This window comes from Rhinolophus sinicus, chromosome 6 (assembly GCF_057876585.1).
Source record: "Rhinolophus sinicus isolate RSI-liver-muscle chromosome 6, RSI-T2T, whole genome shotgun sequence".
NCBI classification, from domain to species: Eukaryota; Metazoa; Chordata; class Mammalia; order Chiroptera; family Rhinolophidae; genus Rhinolophus; species Rhinolophus sinicus.
The window spans coordinates 1,193,116-1,207,607 of NC_142506.1; the positions used below are offsets into that span (position 1 = coordinate 1,193,116).

Consider the following 14,492-nt stretch of genomic DNA (forward strand, 5'->3'; position numbering starts at 1 on the left):
CCCTTCCCCCAGCTCTGGTGGGCCTGCTTCCCCTCTAAGTCCACCCAGCTCTCAGAAGAGCAGACCCTTTGTGCATGCCTGGTGGCCCCTGTCCTGAAGGGTACCAGACCCCCAGGCCAAAGCCTGCCCAGAGCCAGGGGTGGGGCTGCCACGGGGTGGGGGCTGGGACTCAGGGGCTCTAGGGCTGCCCAAGCAGCAGTCCAGGCCACACCTCCCTCCTGGAGACTTGCTGGTGAAGTAGGATGAGCCAGAGTCCTCTCTGAGCCCCAAAACTACCTGCCTTCCCCCAGGGGCGGGGCCTGAGAGTAGAACCTCTCTCCTCTCGCCAGCAGGCAGGCCTTCCAAAGGCACCCTGCTTGCACCATCATCCTCTGCTCCAGCTGGGCACTCACGCCTCCAGGCAGCCCACCTGGATGCTCAGTTATCCATCCCCCCACCTCCAGCCTCAGCCCAGGCCCCTCCTCCAGGAAGCGTTGGGTGGAGGGGCATCTCCCTGCTTCGGCTCCCCTGCCACCTCTCAGGGTCCCACCAGCAGGCTGTCTCCCTCCTCTCCTCCTGCAAAGCATCGCTCCATTCTTCCTCTTGCCTGTCCTGGAGTCCCAGGTCCTGCCCTCCTGCATCCATCCAACAGTCTGTCAGCTGCTTCCCCTCCAGGGGACAGGGTCTGGGAGGAATCAGCAAGGACACGAGGGGAGAGGTGGAGGAAGACAGAGAGGGAACAGGGCCCCAGAGGCCACAGGTAGCTGAGCTGCCCTGGAACCCCTGCTCCCAGGCCCCCCAAGGAACTCCCAGTGATGGAGCGGGAGGAGGGAGTGGATGGGGGTGCTGCCTCCTGCCTCCAGACCCCCTTCCCTGGCGGGGTACATATGGTGTTCCCGGAGAGCCATATTGAGCCCAGCAACACCTCCTCCTCCTTCCCGGATGGTGGGGATCCGCCCTCGCCCTGCGGCTGGCCCCGTCCCCAGTTGGGGTCTCACTTGCTGGGAGGCCAGGCTTGGGGTGCTGGGAGAGGGCACGCAGGAAGCCCACCCTCCCCTCCCAGGGAGGCCCTGCCTTCATGTCCCCTGGGATTTGGAGAGGGGTCTGAATTTGTCCTGAGATGACACATGTTAATGCAAGTTTCTAGTCTAGTAAATCGTCCGTCTCATAACCCTAAACTCTGGGGCCTCCATGCTCTTTGTTCAGGACGTGCTGTCCCCCCCTAGGCACCCAGTCTGAGCCTGGCTCACCCAGGCTGTTCGCCACACCTGCGCCAGGCCAATGGCCCTCTGGGGGAAGACAAAGCACCTGCCACGAGGGAAGGTTCTGGAGCCACCCAGCTGGGAGGCTGACATGAGCGGGACTGGTTCCTCCCCTGTACTTGCTTCCGGCTCTGCCAAGGCCTTATTTGGAGGTGGTTCCGCTCACTTGGCGCGGTGACTGGCACATTCACCAGCTATTCACAGACATCCCTCCCCTCCTGCTTATTTTTAGGGCCTGAAAAAGTACTCTGGGAGCCCGCTGTTCCCCATGCCTGGAGAAGTGTGGAGTCCCAGACTGCTGGCCTGGAAGGGCTCTCGGTCACCCAATGCTGCTCTGACAGAGGGAACCTGAGGCCCAGAGGGGAAGGTGTTGACCCAGATCAAGGCCTCCTTCCTCCCGCCGGCCCTGCTGCCATGGAGCAGGGTCCAGAGGCCACAATCAGCTTACCTGGTGCCAGGGTCTTGCTCATCTTTGGGCCCCTGTGTGGCTGCTCTGAGCAGACCCAGTCTAGGGTACAGGGATGCCCCAGCGGGTGTTGGGGCACCAGGGGCGGGGGGACGTTGTATGAGGGTGTCTTCCAAGGGCCAGAAACACCCCCACCATCTCAGAAGGATCTGCAGGGAGGAGACTGCAGAAAGCAACCCCTCTGTAGGGGGTCCGAGTCCTCCCTGGGCCATAGGCAGTAGGCGGCAGGTCAGGGATGTAGGTGGGGGTCTCTGTGGCCCCCCTCCAACCACTGAGCTCCAGGTCTGGCGGCAGCTCCAGGCAGGGCCTTGGCACTCTCCCCATCAAGGTGATCCCTGCCGTCCTCAGCCCCACGCCTCCTAGGACACGGCAGTGCTGCTCATGGCAGCTGAAGGGAGGCAGAGGAGGTGGTCTTAGCTTCACTGGTCACAGGTTGCCAAGAAGAATGACACTTGTACAAAGATGCCAAGACGATTAAGGGAACACAAGGCAGGAAGATGTCTCTGGTGGTTTCTGGTGGCAGCAAGGGGAGATGGGGATGCCACGGCTGCCCTGGGGTCACCCGCCCGTAAAGGGGAGTTTCCAGGATGAGCCAGGAGAGCTGCGTTCAGACTGACGATCCATGGGATTCTGGCAGCACCACTTTGCCACGCTGCACGTCTGTTTCCTTGACCACAACTAGCATCAGGCCAGAGCACTGCCCAGCATAGGGCTCACCACGACAAGGTGACCGGGGACCGACCCAAGCAGGGCCCAAGGGTACTGACAAATCCTGTGGGGACATTCCTGGCAGGATCCCTGCACTGATAGCCAGGGAGGGGGCAGCAATTTCTGTACTTAGTCCCTGGGCTGGGTGGTCGCGGAGCATTGAACAGCAGTGAACATGGATGAGGCCTCCAAATGGCCCACCTGCACACCCCCTCTTTGGGTTGGGGCCTCTGTCCGCTGCCTCTGGGGGCTCATTGAGGTCCCCTGGCTGCCTGAGGCCTGGCGGCTCCTGTGGTGGGGAGCACAGCCTGGGGGAGGAGGCCTCCCAGCCTCCGAGCTTCCCAGCAGGCTCCCTGCAGAGACTCAGGCTGCCCCCTGCTGGAAGCACGGAGAAGAGACAGATCCCAAATTTTTCACTCTGCTCATGTTCAGAAAATGGGCAGGGGACGTGGTCAGTGAGCTGAGGTGGGAAGTGGTCAAGGACTGGGCGGGATGGAGAGGGGCACCAGGCATGTACCCCGCACCCAGGTGTAGGGCGGTAGCTCTGGGTGTGGTCACATTTGTCCCTCACACCTGACCCCTTGACAGTGGGACCATTCTTGAATGTGCCCCCAAGTCCAGCCTGCCCCGGGCCTGCCCCAGGACTGAGGGGGGAGGCAAGCGTGACAGGGGTGATGCAGAGGAGGGAAGAGGCTCTGCTGGAGATCGAAGGGCCCACCACGGCCAGCCAGGAGGGGCAGCCCCAGGCCCGAGTCTCCGTCTCTCTCTCCATCTCCTCCACCTTGCATTTCCTTTATTGTCTCAGATTGTTCTTTAAAGATTTTTGTTTTATTGGGAAAGGGGAACAGGACTTTATTGGGGAACAGTGTGTACTTCCGGGACTTTTCCAAGTCAAGTTGTCCTTTCAATCTTAGTTGTGGAGGGCGCAGCTCAGCTCCAGGTCCAGTTGCCGTTGCTAGTTGCAGGGGGCACAGCCCACCATTCGAACCCGAAACCTTGTGGTTGAGAGGACGCGCTCCAACCAACTGAGCCATCCGGGAGCTCAGCGGCAGCTCAGCTCAAGGTGCTGTGTTCAATCTTAATTGCAGGGGGCACTGCCCACCAACCCTTGCAGGAGCGGAGGAGTCAAATCAGCAAACTTGTGGCCCAACCAACCGTGCCATCTGGCCACCCGGGAGCTGAGCGATAGCTCATTGACTTCATTCTAGTTGCGGAGGGCGCAGCTCGCTGGCCCATGTGGGAATCGAACCAGCAGCCCCATTGCTCAGAGCTCGTGCTCTAACCAACTGAGCCACCCGTCCGCCCTCAGATTGTTCTTTAAAAGCACTGCGTGTCCCTCCTGCAATGAGTCAAGGCCCAGGGAAGTCAAACACCTGCCCCTGTGGGTCTCAAAGTCTGAGGAGGGGAGGGGGGCAGGGGCCCCCAGCACCCTGGGGTCCCCATCAGGTTCCCTCACAGCCCCCCTGGGAGACGAGCCCCTGCCTGGGCCCACATGGGGGCGGGAGGAGAGGTCCTAATAGCCTTGCAGGGCACAGGACAGGGTGAAGCTGCGGTGCCCAGCAGGCCTCACCAGCCTTGACAGGGTGGAGGGACCAAGGCTGGTCAGCAGCCCGGAGGAAGGTGACACAGAGCGGATGTGGGTTTTTAACTCTTTTTATTGAAGAAAAGAAAAGGAGAGAAAAAATAGATTGCCCACTGCTGCTTCGTCCTAGTCCTGCCCCTGGGGGCAACGCAGGTGAGAGGGCTGTGCCTGGGTTTGGGGAGGGGCCCCCAGGCCCTGGAAGGGGGTGGGGGGGCTGGCTGCTTCCCAAGGAGTGGGGGTATCTAAAAAACGGTGCCAGGCTGGCCGGGCCAAGCAGGCTGGTCCTGTGTTGCTGCGGCTCAGGCAGGCCTCCCGGGGGTGCTGGCCGCACCCTGCCTGGCCATTGTCCGCAGCCGCCTGCCTGACCGCTGGGGCTGGGTCCGAGGAGGGCAGAGTCTGAGGCACCTTCTGGCCTCTGGAGCCCTGTGCCACTGGGGCCTCCATCACCTCCTGTCCCGTCTGGCTCTGGTCCCAGCACTGCGAGCCTCTGCCTGGCTGCCGTCCGAGTGCCCTGAGGCCGGGCGCGGGCCTGGCCGCCGCCCGAGCGCGTGTCTGTGCCCGTCCTGCAGCAGGAGCGGGCAGGGCAGCAGCCCTCCTCCGTGGCCCCGTGCGTGGCCGCCGCCCACCCGCTCAGACCTCAGTCTGGAGGTCGATGACGTCCTGGCCCACCAGGGGGATGGTGGCCCCCGACTTCTCCCACTCCACGCTCCGCAGCTCCAGCGGGCACGGCGGCAGCGGCTCCAGCTCCTTTTTCACCCACGCGGGCGTCCCGTGCGCTTTCCGGAGGCTCTCCCATGGCCGCTTGTTGGGCGTCTGCTGCTTTTCTGGCTGCTGGGCAGCGGGCGGTGGGTGGGGTGGGAGCCGAGATGGAGAGACGGAGCAAGAACAGATGGGGAGGTGAGAAAAGGATGCAGACAAGAGTCAGAAGAGTGAGGAAGGGACCAGAAAGGTGCGGGGTGAGTGCAAGAGGCCCTGGCACAGAAGGGGAAGGGAGTAGCAGAGCCTTTCCCGACTGCACACGGCCGTGGTCCCCTCCACTGGGTCAGGGTCTGGAGGTGGCTTGCAGAAAAGGGCAGATGGAGGCCTCTGCCTGCTCAGTACCCCTCGCTTGGCTGTTCCCTTCTCTGAGAGGCAGCCTTGCTCAGGCTGCCCTGGCCCCCACTGCAGCCCAGTGCACTGCCTACCCTTGCAGACAGGAGCCCTGGGACAGACCCATCCATCTGCCCAGTCCCTCCAGGGTCTAGCATGGGCTGGGTCAGGCCAGTCCTCAGGAAAGGTTAAACGAATGAACGGAGTTGAATGGAGTCGAAGGAGGGAGAAGGCAACCTTACCGAAGGGCGCGCCCCAAGCCCGCCCCACCTTGCTGCCCATGGTCCTGCCACCAGCCCAGGCCCCGCCCCACCATCCTGAGGCCCCACCCACTACCCAGGCCCCCGCCCCACCGCCCTGAGGCCCCACCCACCACCCAGGCCCCGCCCCACCGCCCTGAGGCCCTGTGCCCCCCAGACCTTGCTCTCGGGGCCCAGCACCTCCTTGTCCTTCTCTGCATGCTGCAACTTCCGGTTCAGGTCCTGGAACATGTCCTGGTGCCGTTTCCGCGTGTGCATGATTTTCTGCAGGGGGCAGAAGGGCAGAGAGTCCTGAGCCGGAAGGGGCTGCCCTGCCCTCCACCCACCTGTGGGCTGACTCCGGGAAACCTGGTCTCCCAGGTCAGGGCCAGGTCCTCCTCCCCAACCCTCTCCTGGCCTGTTGGACCAGCCTGTCAGGCCTGGGGCTCAGAGCACATCTGGCAGCAGGTGTCTGGGGAAGGGGACACCAGGACGCACCTCAAAGTCCAGTTCTGCGTACCGCGATTTCCGCCGCTGTGGGGAGAAGGGGTTTGTGTGCATTTACAACCAGTTCCCTAAAGCCGCCTCCCAGGTCACCAGCCCTGGCCTCTCCTTGCCTGAGGATGGGGTAGCAGGACCCGCTCACCCCATGCCTGCCCTTGGATCTGGGCCACACCTCTGGGTGCACTATGGTTCTCAGTGTCCAGGGCCCTCACAGGCCACCAGGGCCCAGAGACACTGGGGATGGGGGTGGGGGTGGGGCCAGCCTGGGGTTCTGCGGGGACAGAGTGGGCACTGACGGGCTGGTGGGAAAGTCATGAGGTCCCTCTTCCCTAGACTGTCTGAAGCTCGTGTTACAGTCCAGAACTGGAATGGATCAGCATTCACCTTCTGCCCCAGCATAAAGGGGCCGAACTGCCCCCAGGGCTGTCTCCTACCTCGAGGCCAGTCCCAGAGCTGGGCAAGGGTGTCTGGCTCAGTGTGCCCAGGACACACTCCCAGGGCCAAGACCTTGACGTAGGGCTATGGCACAGCTGGGCGCCACAGGGAACTGGGTCCTAGGGAGCGTGAGGCTCCCCGAGGTGCTGGGCCTGGCTGCTCCCACCCCTCTCATTTCTGATCCCATGTCCTACAGGCTGGGAGGGCCTTGGGGGTTAACTCTAGGTTTCAGGCTGGACTAAGGGAGGGACTTGCTGTGGTGACCACCCAACCACAGAAGGGGCCAGACCCAAGCAAGATTCAAGTCCAGCTCAGTGGGTCCAGGCTGTGGGCCCGTGCGTGAGCCCCGTGCAATGGGTGAGACCACCAGGTTGGGGAACCACCCGACGAGAGGTGGATCCCGCCAGCGAGCTCCCTGTTATGAGGGTCCAGGAGGGCTGAGGGCTGTGGCTGGAGGACAGACAGATGCTGTTGCCTTTGCGTAAGATTGAGGACACCTTGGTCGTATGCCAGGCCAGGCCACTTGCCAGCACAGGCCTGTCTCCCTTCTTACCAAAGGGATGCTTCCAGCACGGTGAGCCTCCCTGACACTGGCTGCCAGCCTCAACCCAAGGTGCCCAGGACGCACACCCCTCCTTTGCTGGCTAAGGCCCCCCACCCCGAGCCCCTGGGCGGCCCTCACCTCCAGGGAGCTCACGGACAGGGTGGACACGTTCTCATTCTTGGTCCCAGTCCCCATGCTGGGCCCTGCGTGGGCAATGGGCTCCCCAGGCTCCCCCAGGCCGGGGGGCACGGGCTCCAGCGTGGGTGGTGGGGGCAGGGGTTGCTGGGGGGGTGGGGGTGGCGGGGGTGGGGGTGGCGGGGGCTGGGCGGGGGGCGCCTCGGGGGGCTGGCGGGAGGGCGGGCTGCGGGCGGACAGGCCAGTGTCGGGCGCCATGTTGAGGTGGATGAGGCGTGTCTGGGGCATCTGGTCAATGTGAATGCTGTGCTTTGGCTCCTCCGGGGGCTTGGGCCGCAGCGTGGCTGTGGCCGTGGGCAGGATGACGTAGCTCGTGTCCAGGGCCTTCTCCTGCGCCCGGCTCAGCTCCGAATCCAGCTTCTTGAAGATGTCCCCGTCCCCCACAAAGGAGGACTTGGGTACCCGGTCCTTCTTGAGGGTCAGTGAGTGGTTGGGGAAGTCGGGCAGGGGACCGCCGGGGCAGCGGGGCGAGCCGTGCAGGTGCAGCTTGGACACGTTGGCCGGCAGGCTGTTGAAGTTGGGGGGTGGCGCCTTGGCGTGAGCCAGTTTCAGCTTCTCCTCTTCGGGCAGCGACGGCCGCTTGAGCGTGCCCGTGATGGTGGCCGTGCGGCAGGCGGCGATGTCTTTGTTCAGCACTGAGGGGCAGGTGGGGGGTCAGGGCGGCCTCCGGGGGTCCGGCCAGGCCCCCCGGGCACACCCCCTGCTATGTTTGGTGCTGCAAAGCTGGGGTTCCTTTTGCTCTTTTAAATAAGGCTGGGACACGGGCTGCCCCTCTGTCTCCCCCATAAGAGATGACCACCACCTACACTGCTCTTCCAGTAGCCGGGTGGCCCATTGGCCCTGGAGGTAGCCCATAGTGCCCACAAGTGCAGGGACACAGCTCCTTGCTGCAGGCAAGACGGCCTGTTCCTGGGGGCCCAGTCGCCCCTCCTGTTCAGCTGCACGGAAACCAGGCTGGCTGCCATGACCTCTGGCCTGGGTTCCAGCTTGCCTACACCCCCCCACCCGGTTCCTACCAGTCAATTCACCCTCCACTGGCCCTCACAGAGCCTGATGCTGCCAGGTCCAGCTGCCCGTCCAGCCCCCTCAGGGCCCCTCCTCAGGACGCCTGCTCTGACTGCAGCGCCCTCCCCCTGCTGGCCACACCTCTGTCCAGCCCCCAGGCAGCAGCGCCTGTCAGCTCTCCCCTGCATCCCACCTCATCAGCACACGCCCTCCAAGCTGCCCAGGCCGACGGTCAGTCACTGGCTTTAGGTCAGAGCCTTTCACGCTGCCCTCTTTGCCCCTTGTCTTCTCCACCCTCTGGCCACCGACACCCTGCACCCACTCCATGTGGCCCAACAGGGGCCCATCATCTTCTCCACCAAGCCTGTGGCCCCCCAGCGTCAGGAAGGGCCCGTCCCTCACTGTCTCCCCCTGCACGTGCCTCCCTGGAGGTTTCCCAGCCCACCTCAGAGCGAGCGTTGAGCCTCGTGGTCTGGGCTGTGTGCCTCCCATGCACTAGGCAGACAACCCAAACTCCTTCCAGACCCCAGGCCCTCGCTGGGGCGCCCACTTCACCCCGTGTCTGCCTGGGCGGGGGCCTGCTCCCACACACTCAGCGCTTGGCCGTGTTTATGACACCTCCTCCCCGCCATCCCCAACCCACAGCCACCAGCCACGGCCAGGCCGGGCCATCTTACTAATGAGGAACAGATGGGAGGCTCAGAGAGGCTGGTGCCACCCAACGGGGCTGGGCCAAGCTCCTAAAGGCTCCCAAGTCTAGGGGTCACCTCCCAATGAGATTGGCTAGACCACATGAGACTAAAGGGCTCCAGCTCCTGTTCAGCCCAACCCGGAGGTCCCCTCCTTGAGGAAGGCCCCCTGGGTCTACCTGGCCGCATCTGACACTCCCTACGTGGGGCTTTCCCAGTCCCTCCCCATGGCTGTCTCTGGAGAAGGTGCTCCTCAAATACCTGACAGGCCAGAGGGCGCGTGAGCAGTTGGTCACTGCTGGTCACTGCCCCAGACCTCTGGCTCACACAAGCCTCTGGCAGGCTTCCTTTTATCGGGCAAGTGATTCCCTTCTTGCCCTCCCTTCCAGGAAGCTCAGTGCTAGCCTAGGGATCAGCGGTGGGTCCTTGGCCCTGTTTCCCTCCTGCTCCCGCCCCTCCTCCATGGTTGGACTAACAATGAAGAGATGAAGGCAACACAGAATATGGGCCCTCGTGGGAGGGCAGGCAGGGGTGAGTGACAGGTGTGGGTGGGGCGGGGGGCAGGGCAACTCCGGGTCTCATGCAGAGCCTGTTCAGCCTCACTGTCCCTACCAGGAGGGTAAGGTCACAGCTCGGCAGTGTGTGTGGGTGCTGAGGAGTGGGGCACGATGGGGAGAGGGCCGGGGCTGGGCAGGGAGGCCCTAGGCGGTCCTCTCCAGGGCTAAGAACTCTGCCAAAACAGATGTCCCTGCACCTGCAGAGCCTGAGCTCCAGGACAGTTTTCTGGAGGCTTCTTCAGCTCATGCCCTCCAGACCCTGCCTGAGGCCTCGGGGGTGGGTGGGTGTGGGAGGCATGCAGGCAGCTGGGGCAAGCCAAGGTCTGTGTTCAGCCCAGGCCAGGGGAGGGCCGTCTCCCTGCTCAGACCAGGGCTCCGGGCAGCGTCCCCTGGGCCTGGGTGGACCTGACCCAGCCCCAGTGTGGGAGTAGGAGGCAGGGGCGGGAAAGGACAGACAAATGAACAGATGCACAAAGGAAAGAAAAAGAAGCAAGTGGGCCCTGGCGAGGGCCACCTGTCGCTCTCACCTGTCAGGCGCTCACCTGATCTACAGGCCAGATCCACGTCCTTCTCAAAGTCTGTCTGCAAGACAGAGACAGGGCAGGGTGAGGGCCCGTGGGCCAGTGGGCAGGGCTGGGGTGCTGCCCCAAGAGCCATGATGCCTGTAGGCTGGTGGGAAAGGGCCACACTGGAAAAGCAGCCGCACCTGGGAGGGGTGTGTGTGTATGTACGCACGTGCAGGCTCCTGAGGGTTAAGGGGGTCCACACGTTCAAGGGTGCCCGTGTGTTCACACAAAGTGAACTCCTGGAGGGCGGCCACACCCTGCATGCTCGCCTGTGCATGTACATACACATGTGTGCAAGTGTGCACACGCGTGTGAGCACGTTATCCCTCCAGGGTATCTGTGCATTAGCTGGGAAGTGGAAGGCGGGTCCTGCCACAGCTCACTCACCTTCTTGCCCCCTGGCTTCACTCTCTCCTGCCCCCTTTGCCCCTGGGCCTCCAGCACTGTCCCTCACACCCCTCCAATGGGGCACAGAGGGCCCCACACCAGAGCCCCTGAGCCCAGGCCACCACCTGCTGACATGTGGGGCATGGGGGCCTGCCCCATGGCACCTCTTTAGTCACTGCCACAGCCCTGAGAATCAGGAAACAGAGGTCGGCCAGTCGGGGAGAGGCAGAGCAGAGTCGGGATGCAGATGTCTGGTGCCAGGGAGGGCACCAGCTGCCCCTTAAGCACTGGCCATGGTCTCTGCCACAGCACTGGCCCCATCCCAGGCTAGGAGCTGGGGAAGTGGCTCAGGCCACGCCAGGTCAGTGGCCTTCTCCAGGGGCGGTGGGCCCCAGGGGGCCGCCGGGCCCTTCACCTCAAACCTGGAGGATCCTTCCTTGAAGCGCAGAGGTCAGGTTGGCGGGAAGACCACAAAGCCTGAGGTCAGAGGTCAGGCCAGGAGCAGTGTCAGGGGTCCAGGACCCACCCTTGCTCCCGACGACACCAGCGGCCTACCCCTGGCTGGCCACTGGCATCTGCTGAGCCCTGCCTGTGACCACAACCAACCACCTTGAAGATAGATCGAGTACCCCCCGCCTGCCAGGGGCACCCCTGTGGGCAGCAGGTGCAACATGACATTGAGAATTCACCCAGGGCACTACCAGGGCCTGAAGGGGCGGCCTGATGGGGATGTAGGGAGGGCTTCTGGGAGAAGGTGGCATCTCAGTGGACACCTGTGAGGTGGGCAGCACAAGAGGGTGGGGTGTACAAGGGGCAGCACCTGGGTCCGACTGCGTGCGGTGCTAGGGAGTCTGGTCCTGAGGGGACAAGGCCACAGCAGGGTCGGGGTGAGTGGACAGGCCAGGCGGTTCCCCGGGGAGAAGCCACGTAAGCCAAGTTCTATTCCTGGCTGAGCTTGAGGGGAGGGCAGGAGCTGAGACAAGGGCTGGGGCACCCAGAGGGTGGGGTCTGACCAATGGGCACTGCTGGTACCAAGGGTGGGCCTGGGGTGGACATCAGCCCCACCCAGACTCTCGTCAATTTGACCCTGCCTGCCCCCAAATCCTGGACCAGGGATTTCGCCCTGGGGAGCCTCAGTTTCCCCAACCTTGAACTGGGCTCAGACATCCTAACGGGGCCCAGAAAATCTCAGCGGCAGCCTGCCATGGGCTCCGGGCCCTACCATGAGCTGGGCGTGGCCGTTCTGGAAGGAGCCCCCCGAGTCCCCATTGCCCTCCTCCTGGCGGTCTACCACGCGGCACTTCACAGCATCCTGGACCTGGGGAGGGAGAGCACAGGTGGTCAACGGCGAGCCCCGCCATGGAAGACTGCCTCAGGAGCGATGCTGGACTGCAAGGTCTCTCCTGACCCCCTCAGGCCCAGTGCGGGCCCAGCCTCTTCTCTGACACTCTCTCTGTGCCCTTCACAGTGTGAACTCAAAAGTGTGGAGCCCCCAAGAATGTGCTGTGGGCCCTCCTGGCCAAATGTGGTAAGAACCGGACATCGGGCCAAGGCAGGCGTGGTGTCCAGACCTGTCCTGCGTCACCACGGCCTCTACTTCTCTGTCGGGACAAACTGAGGGCCTGACTCTCACTCCCTCAGGAGATGCCCCTCTGAGCGCCCACAAGGGCCCAGGGTGAGACCACGTGTCTGTGGGGGAGCCGGGCCCACTACAGCCAGGGACTCTTTAGGAGGAGACAGTAAAGAGCTCCATCCGTCAGGCGGCCCTCTCTCCTGGGTGGGCCATAGGCGGTCTTACCCACCCACTCAGCTTCTCAGAAGTGCGCTCATATTTTTAATTCCTATGTGCTCGCTTTCCATTCTCGGATGTTCCTTTTCCGTAGTTCTCGTTTCACAGAAGCCAGGCCACCGAGGGCCAAGAGTGTGGCCTTAGAGCTTGGTCAGCGTGTGACCACCTGGGCTCAAACCCATGCAAGGTGACTGCCCTGTGCTGGCCTGCAGCTGCCCCATCTGCAGAAGGGGCTGTTGTGAGATCACGGGGACAGGTGGATGTTTTCTGGGGACGTCACTGCGGGGCCTGTGACGTGTCTTCCCTCTGGGCTGTTTGTGGCCCACTGGGTGCATCGTAGCTTTTCCATTGCAGCCTCTCCTTAGGTCCTCGGGATTTCAGAGGGAACCCTCAGGACCGACTGGGCCTGTTTCAATGGCAGAAACTTCAGGTCTTCATCTTCCTGTCTTTCCGTACAGTCAAGACCCCTGGAGAGGGGTGTTCACATCTCCCCAGCAGGTATGGGCTGGGCTGGGGGTCTCTGCTGACGGGGTGACTGAGGTCAGCATGTACATTTCCCCCGTACATTCTCAGTATGGTAATGGTACCCCCATCTTCAGCTGCAGAGGTTCCCCCAGCCCAGGGGGATCGAAGCTGCTCCCTAAGCAGACAGAGAACCAGTCCTGGCCATCCCTCGGCATCCAGAGGGCCCTGGTGGCCCCACTTCCCAAAGCTCCCAGGCCTCAGCGGTGTGGGCCGGCCGCTTCGAGCCTCCCACCGCCGGCTGTGCGCTGGGCTGTTCTGCTTCCGACTCCCAGGTTTTGTCACTGTCAGTCCGCTCCTGTTTTCTCTGTCCTTTGAAATCCATGTGCTTTAAAAGTTCCCCTTGTTGTCTTTCTAGGAGGTTCCGGGGGGAGCAGAGGTAGTCTGGCTGTCTGCCTGCCCATTCAGCCCCTTCAGCCCCCGCTGATGTCCTCTGCAATCCTGCACTGCTCTCCGTCTGACCCTGAAGAAGGCCCCAAGTCCACTGACATCAAAATGCGTGTTTTTCCACATTTCAGCCCCTCTAAGATAGCAGCACATCACCTTACATGTTGCTACCAGCCAGTGGCAGTCGGGACCTGGTTTGGTAAAAATCTTCTCTACTACCTTCTGGAGAGGTCCAGAAAATGCCAGACTAGGAGTCTCAGCTGCCATGAAAGCTGCTCACATCTCTGGTGGCTCCCAGGGGCCCCAGGAGGATGGAGCCCCTGCCCCCACCCTGTCTGAGCCAACACAGGGCACAGGGGCATCTCAGCGCCTGGGCCAGGCTGATGCCCAGAAGCCCCGGGAACCCTGCAGGTGTCTGGTGGGTGCCAGCCCCACCTGCCCCACCAGCCGCCCACCTCTCTCCGCAAGATGCAGTGCACCATCACAATGACAAAACCCTCCAGCGAGTCGAAGACAGCGAAGAGGATCTGGAAGAGGGCGGAGCGGCGGTCGGTGACGGCAAGCACTGCTGACATCCAGGTCAGTGCCAGAAGCGGCAGCACCACGCAGGAGCTCCACAGCGAGGCCCTGCAGACACGGCGGCATCAGGGCTGCCCAGGCCCGTGCCCGTGCCCCACCCGGGACCTGGCCTCAGCCCCCGTCTCCCTCCCAGGGGCCGGGCCAGGCCACCCTTCCCACCAGGGAGAGTCTCCCATGGGGTCCCCGCTGGGCCTCCCACGCCTGGGCTGTGTCCTCTCCCCGGGGCTGTCCACCCCTCCCCGTCCTCTGTAGAGGCTCTCTCCCCTGACCAGCCTGAGTCCTGCCAAGTCTGAGGGCTTCCAGGGGAGCTGGGGACCCGGGAGGGTGGTCCCGGGTCAGGGAGGGAGCTCTCTGGGACACCAGGTCCCTGGCTGTCCAGGAGGCCACAAGGAGGGTAGGAGGTCCCAGTCAGGGGTCCAGGGCCCGAACTGCAAGATGGCAGGGGAGGGGTGCTTGGCCAGGCCTCTGAGCTCTGGACAGAGAGAGGGCAGGAGGGAGAGAGGAAGATAAGGAGAGAACTAGAATACTCAGGGAGGAGGAAGGAGAAAATCTGTGGGGAGGCAACAGGACAGACGAGGCAGGCAGGGGACCAGGGCAGACAGACAGACAGGAACAGGGTGACATTCGCTTCCTCCTCCTGGTGGGCCCTGCTCTGCCCGGCCCAGGGGAGCGGCTGCTTCTGCCCCACAACCCTCGCCCCTCCTTCAGGAGCATCTCGCCCAGACCCCGCCCTGCACCAGCACGGGCTCCCTGTGTGGCCACTCTGGGCCTGCCTCCTGGATCATACAGGGGGACACTCTGCCACCTCAAGGGGCTGCTGCGGGGACAGAAAGGGCATCAGCAGGACGCCTGGCCAGTTCTGGTCACTCTTAGGCCCCTCAGGGCTACTGTGGCCCGAGGACCCAGCCAGGGTGAGCTCTGCCCCCATGGCTGGGTGAATGCCTGCAGGGACTCAGGGGCTGCTGGGGCCAGTGTCATGGTCCCCAGGGGTGGGGGCTGGTGTCCAGA

The 14,492-nt window shown here is 63.3% G+C and overlaps 1 protein-coding gene across 4 annotated transcripts in view; it reads right to left on the reverse strand.

Annotated features, from left to right (window-relative positions):
• Window positions 1-4,052: 4,052 nt before the first annotated feature.
• ADGRB1 (adhesion G protein-coupled receptor B1) overlaps window positions 4,053-14,492 on the reverse strand; it is a 75,182-nt gene continuing 64,742 nt past the window's right edge. For 2 of the 4 annotated variants that reach the window (XM_074317053.2, XM_074317055.2), the window contains 7 exons: window positions 13,361-13,532; window positions 11,430-11,525; window positions 9,797-9,836; window positions 6,947-7,638; window positions 5,824-5,859; window positions 5,506-5,610; window positions 4,053-4,825 (listed from right to left, as the gene is read on the reverse strand). In XM_074317053.2, the coding sequence (XP_074173154.2) occupies window positions 4,628-4,825; window positions 5,506-5,610; window positions 5,824-5,859; window positions 6,947-7,638; window positions 9,797-9,836; window positions 11,430-11,525; window positions 13,361-13,532 (1,339 nt within the window). In that variant the 3' untranslated portion in view covers window positions 4,053-4,627. Of the gene's footprint in view, window positions 4,829-5,505; window positions 5,611-5,823; window positions 5,860-6,946; window positions 7,639-9,781; window positions 9,837-11,429; window positions 11,526-13,360; window positions 13,533-14,492 lie in introns of all 4 variants that reach the window. The other 2 variants (XM_074317052.2, XM_074317054.2) reach the window with 2 other exon arrangements.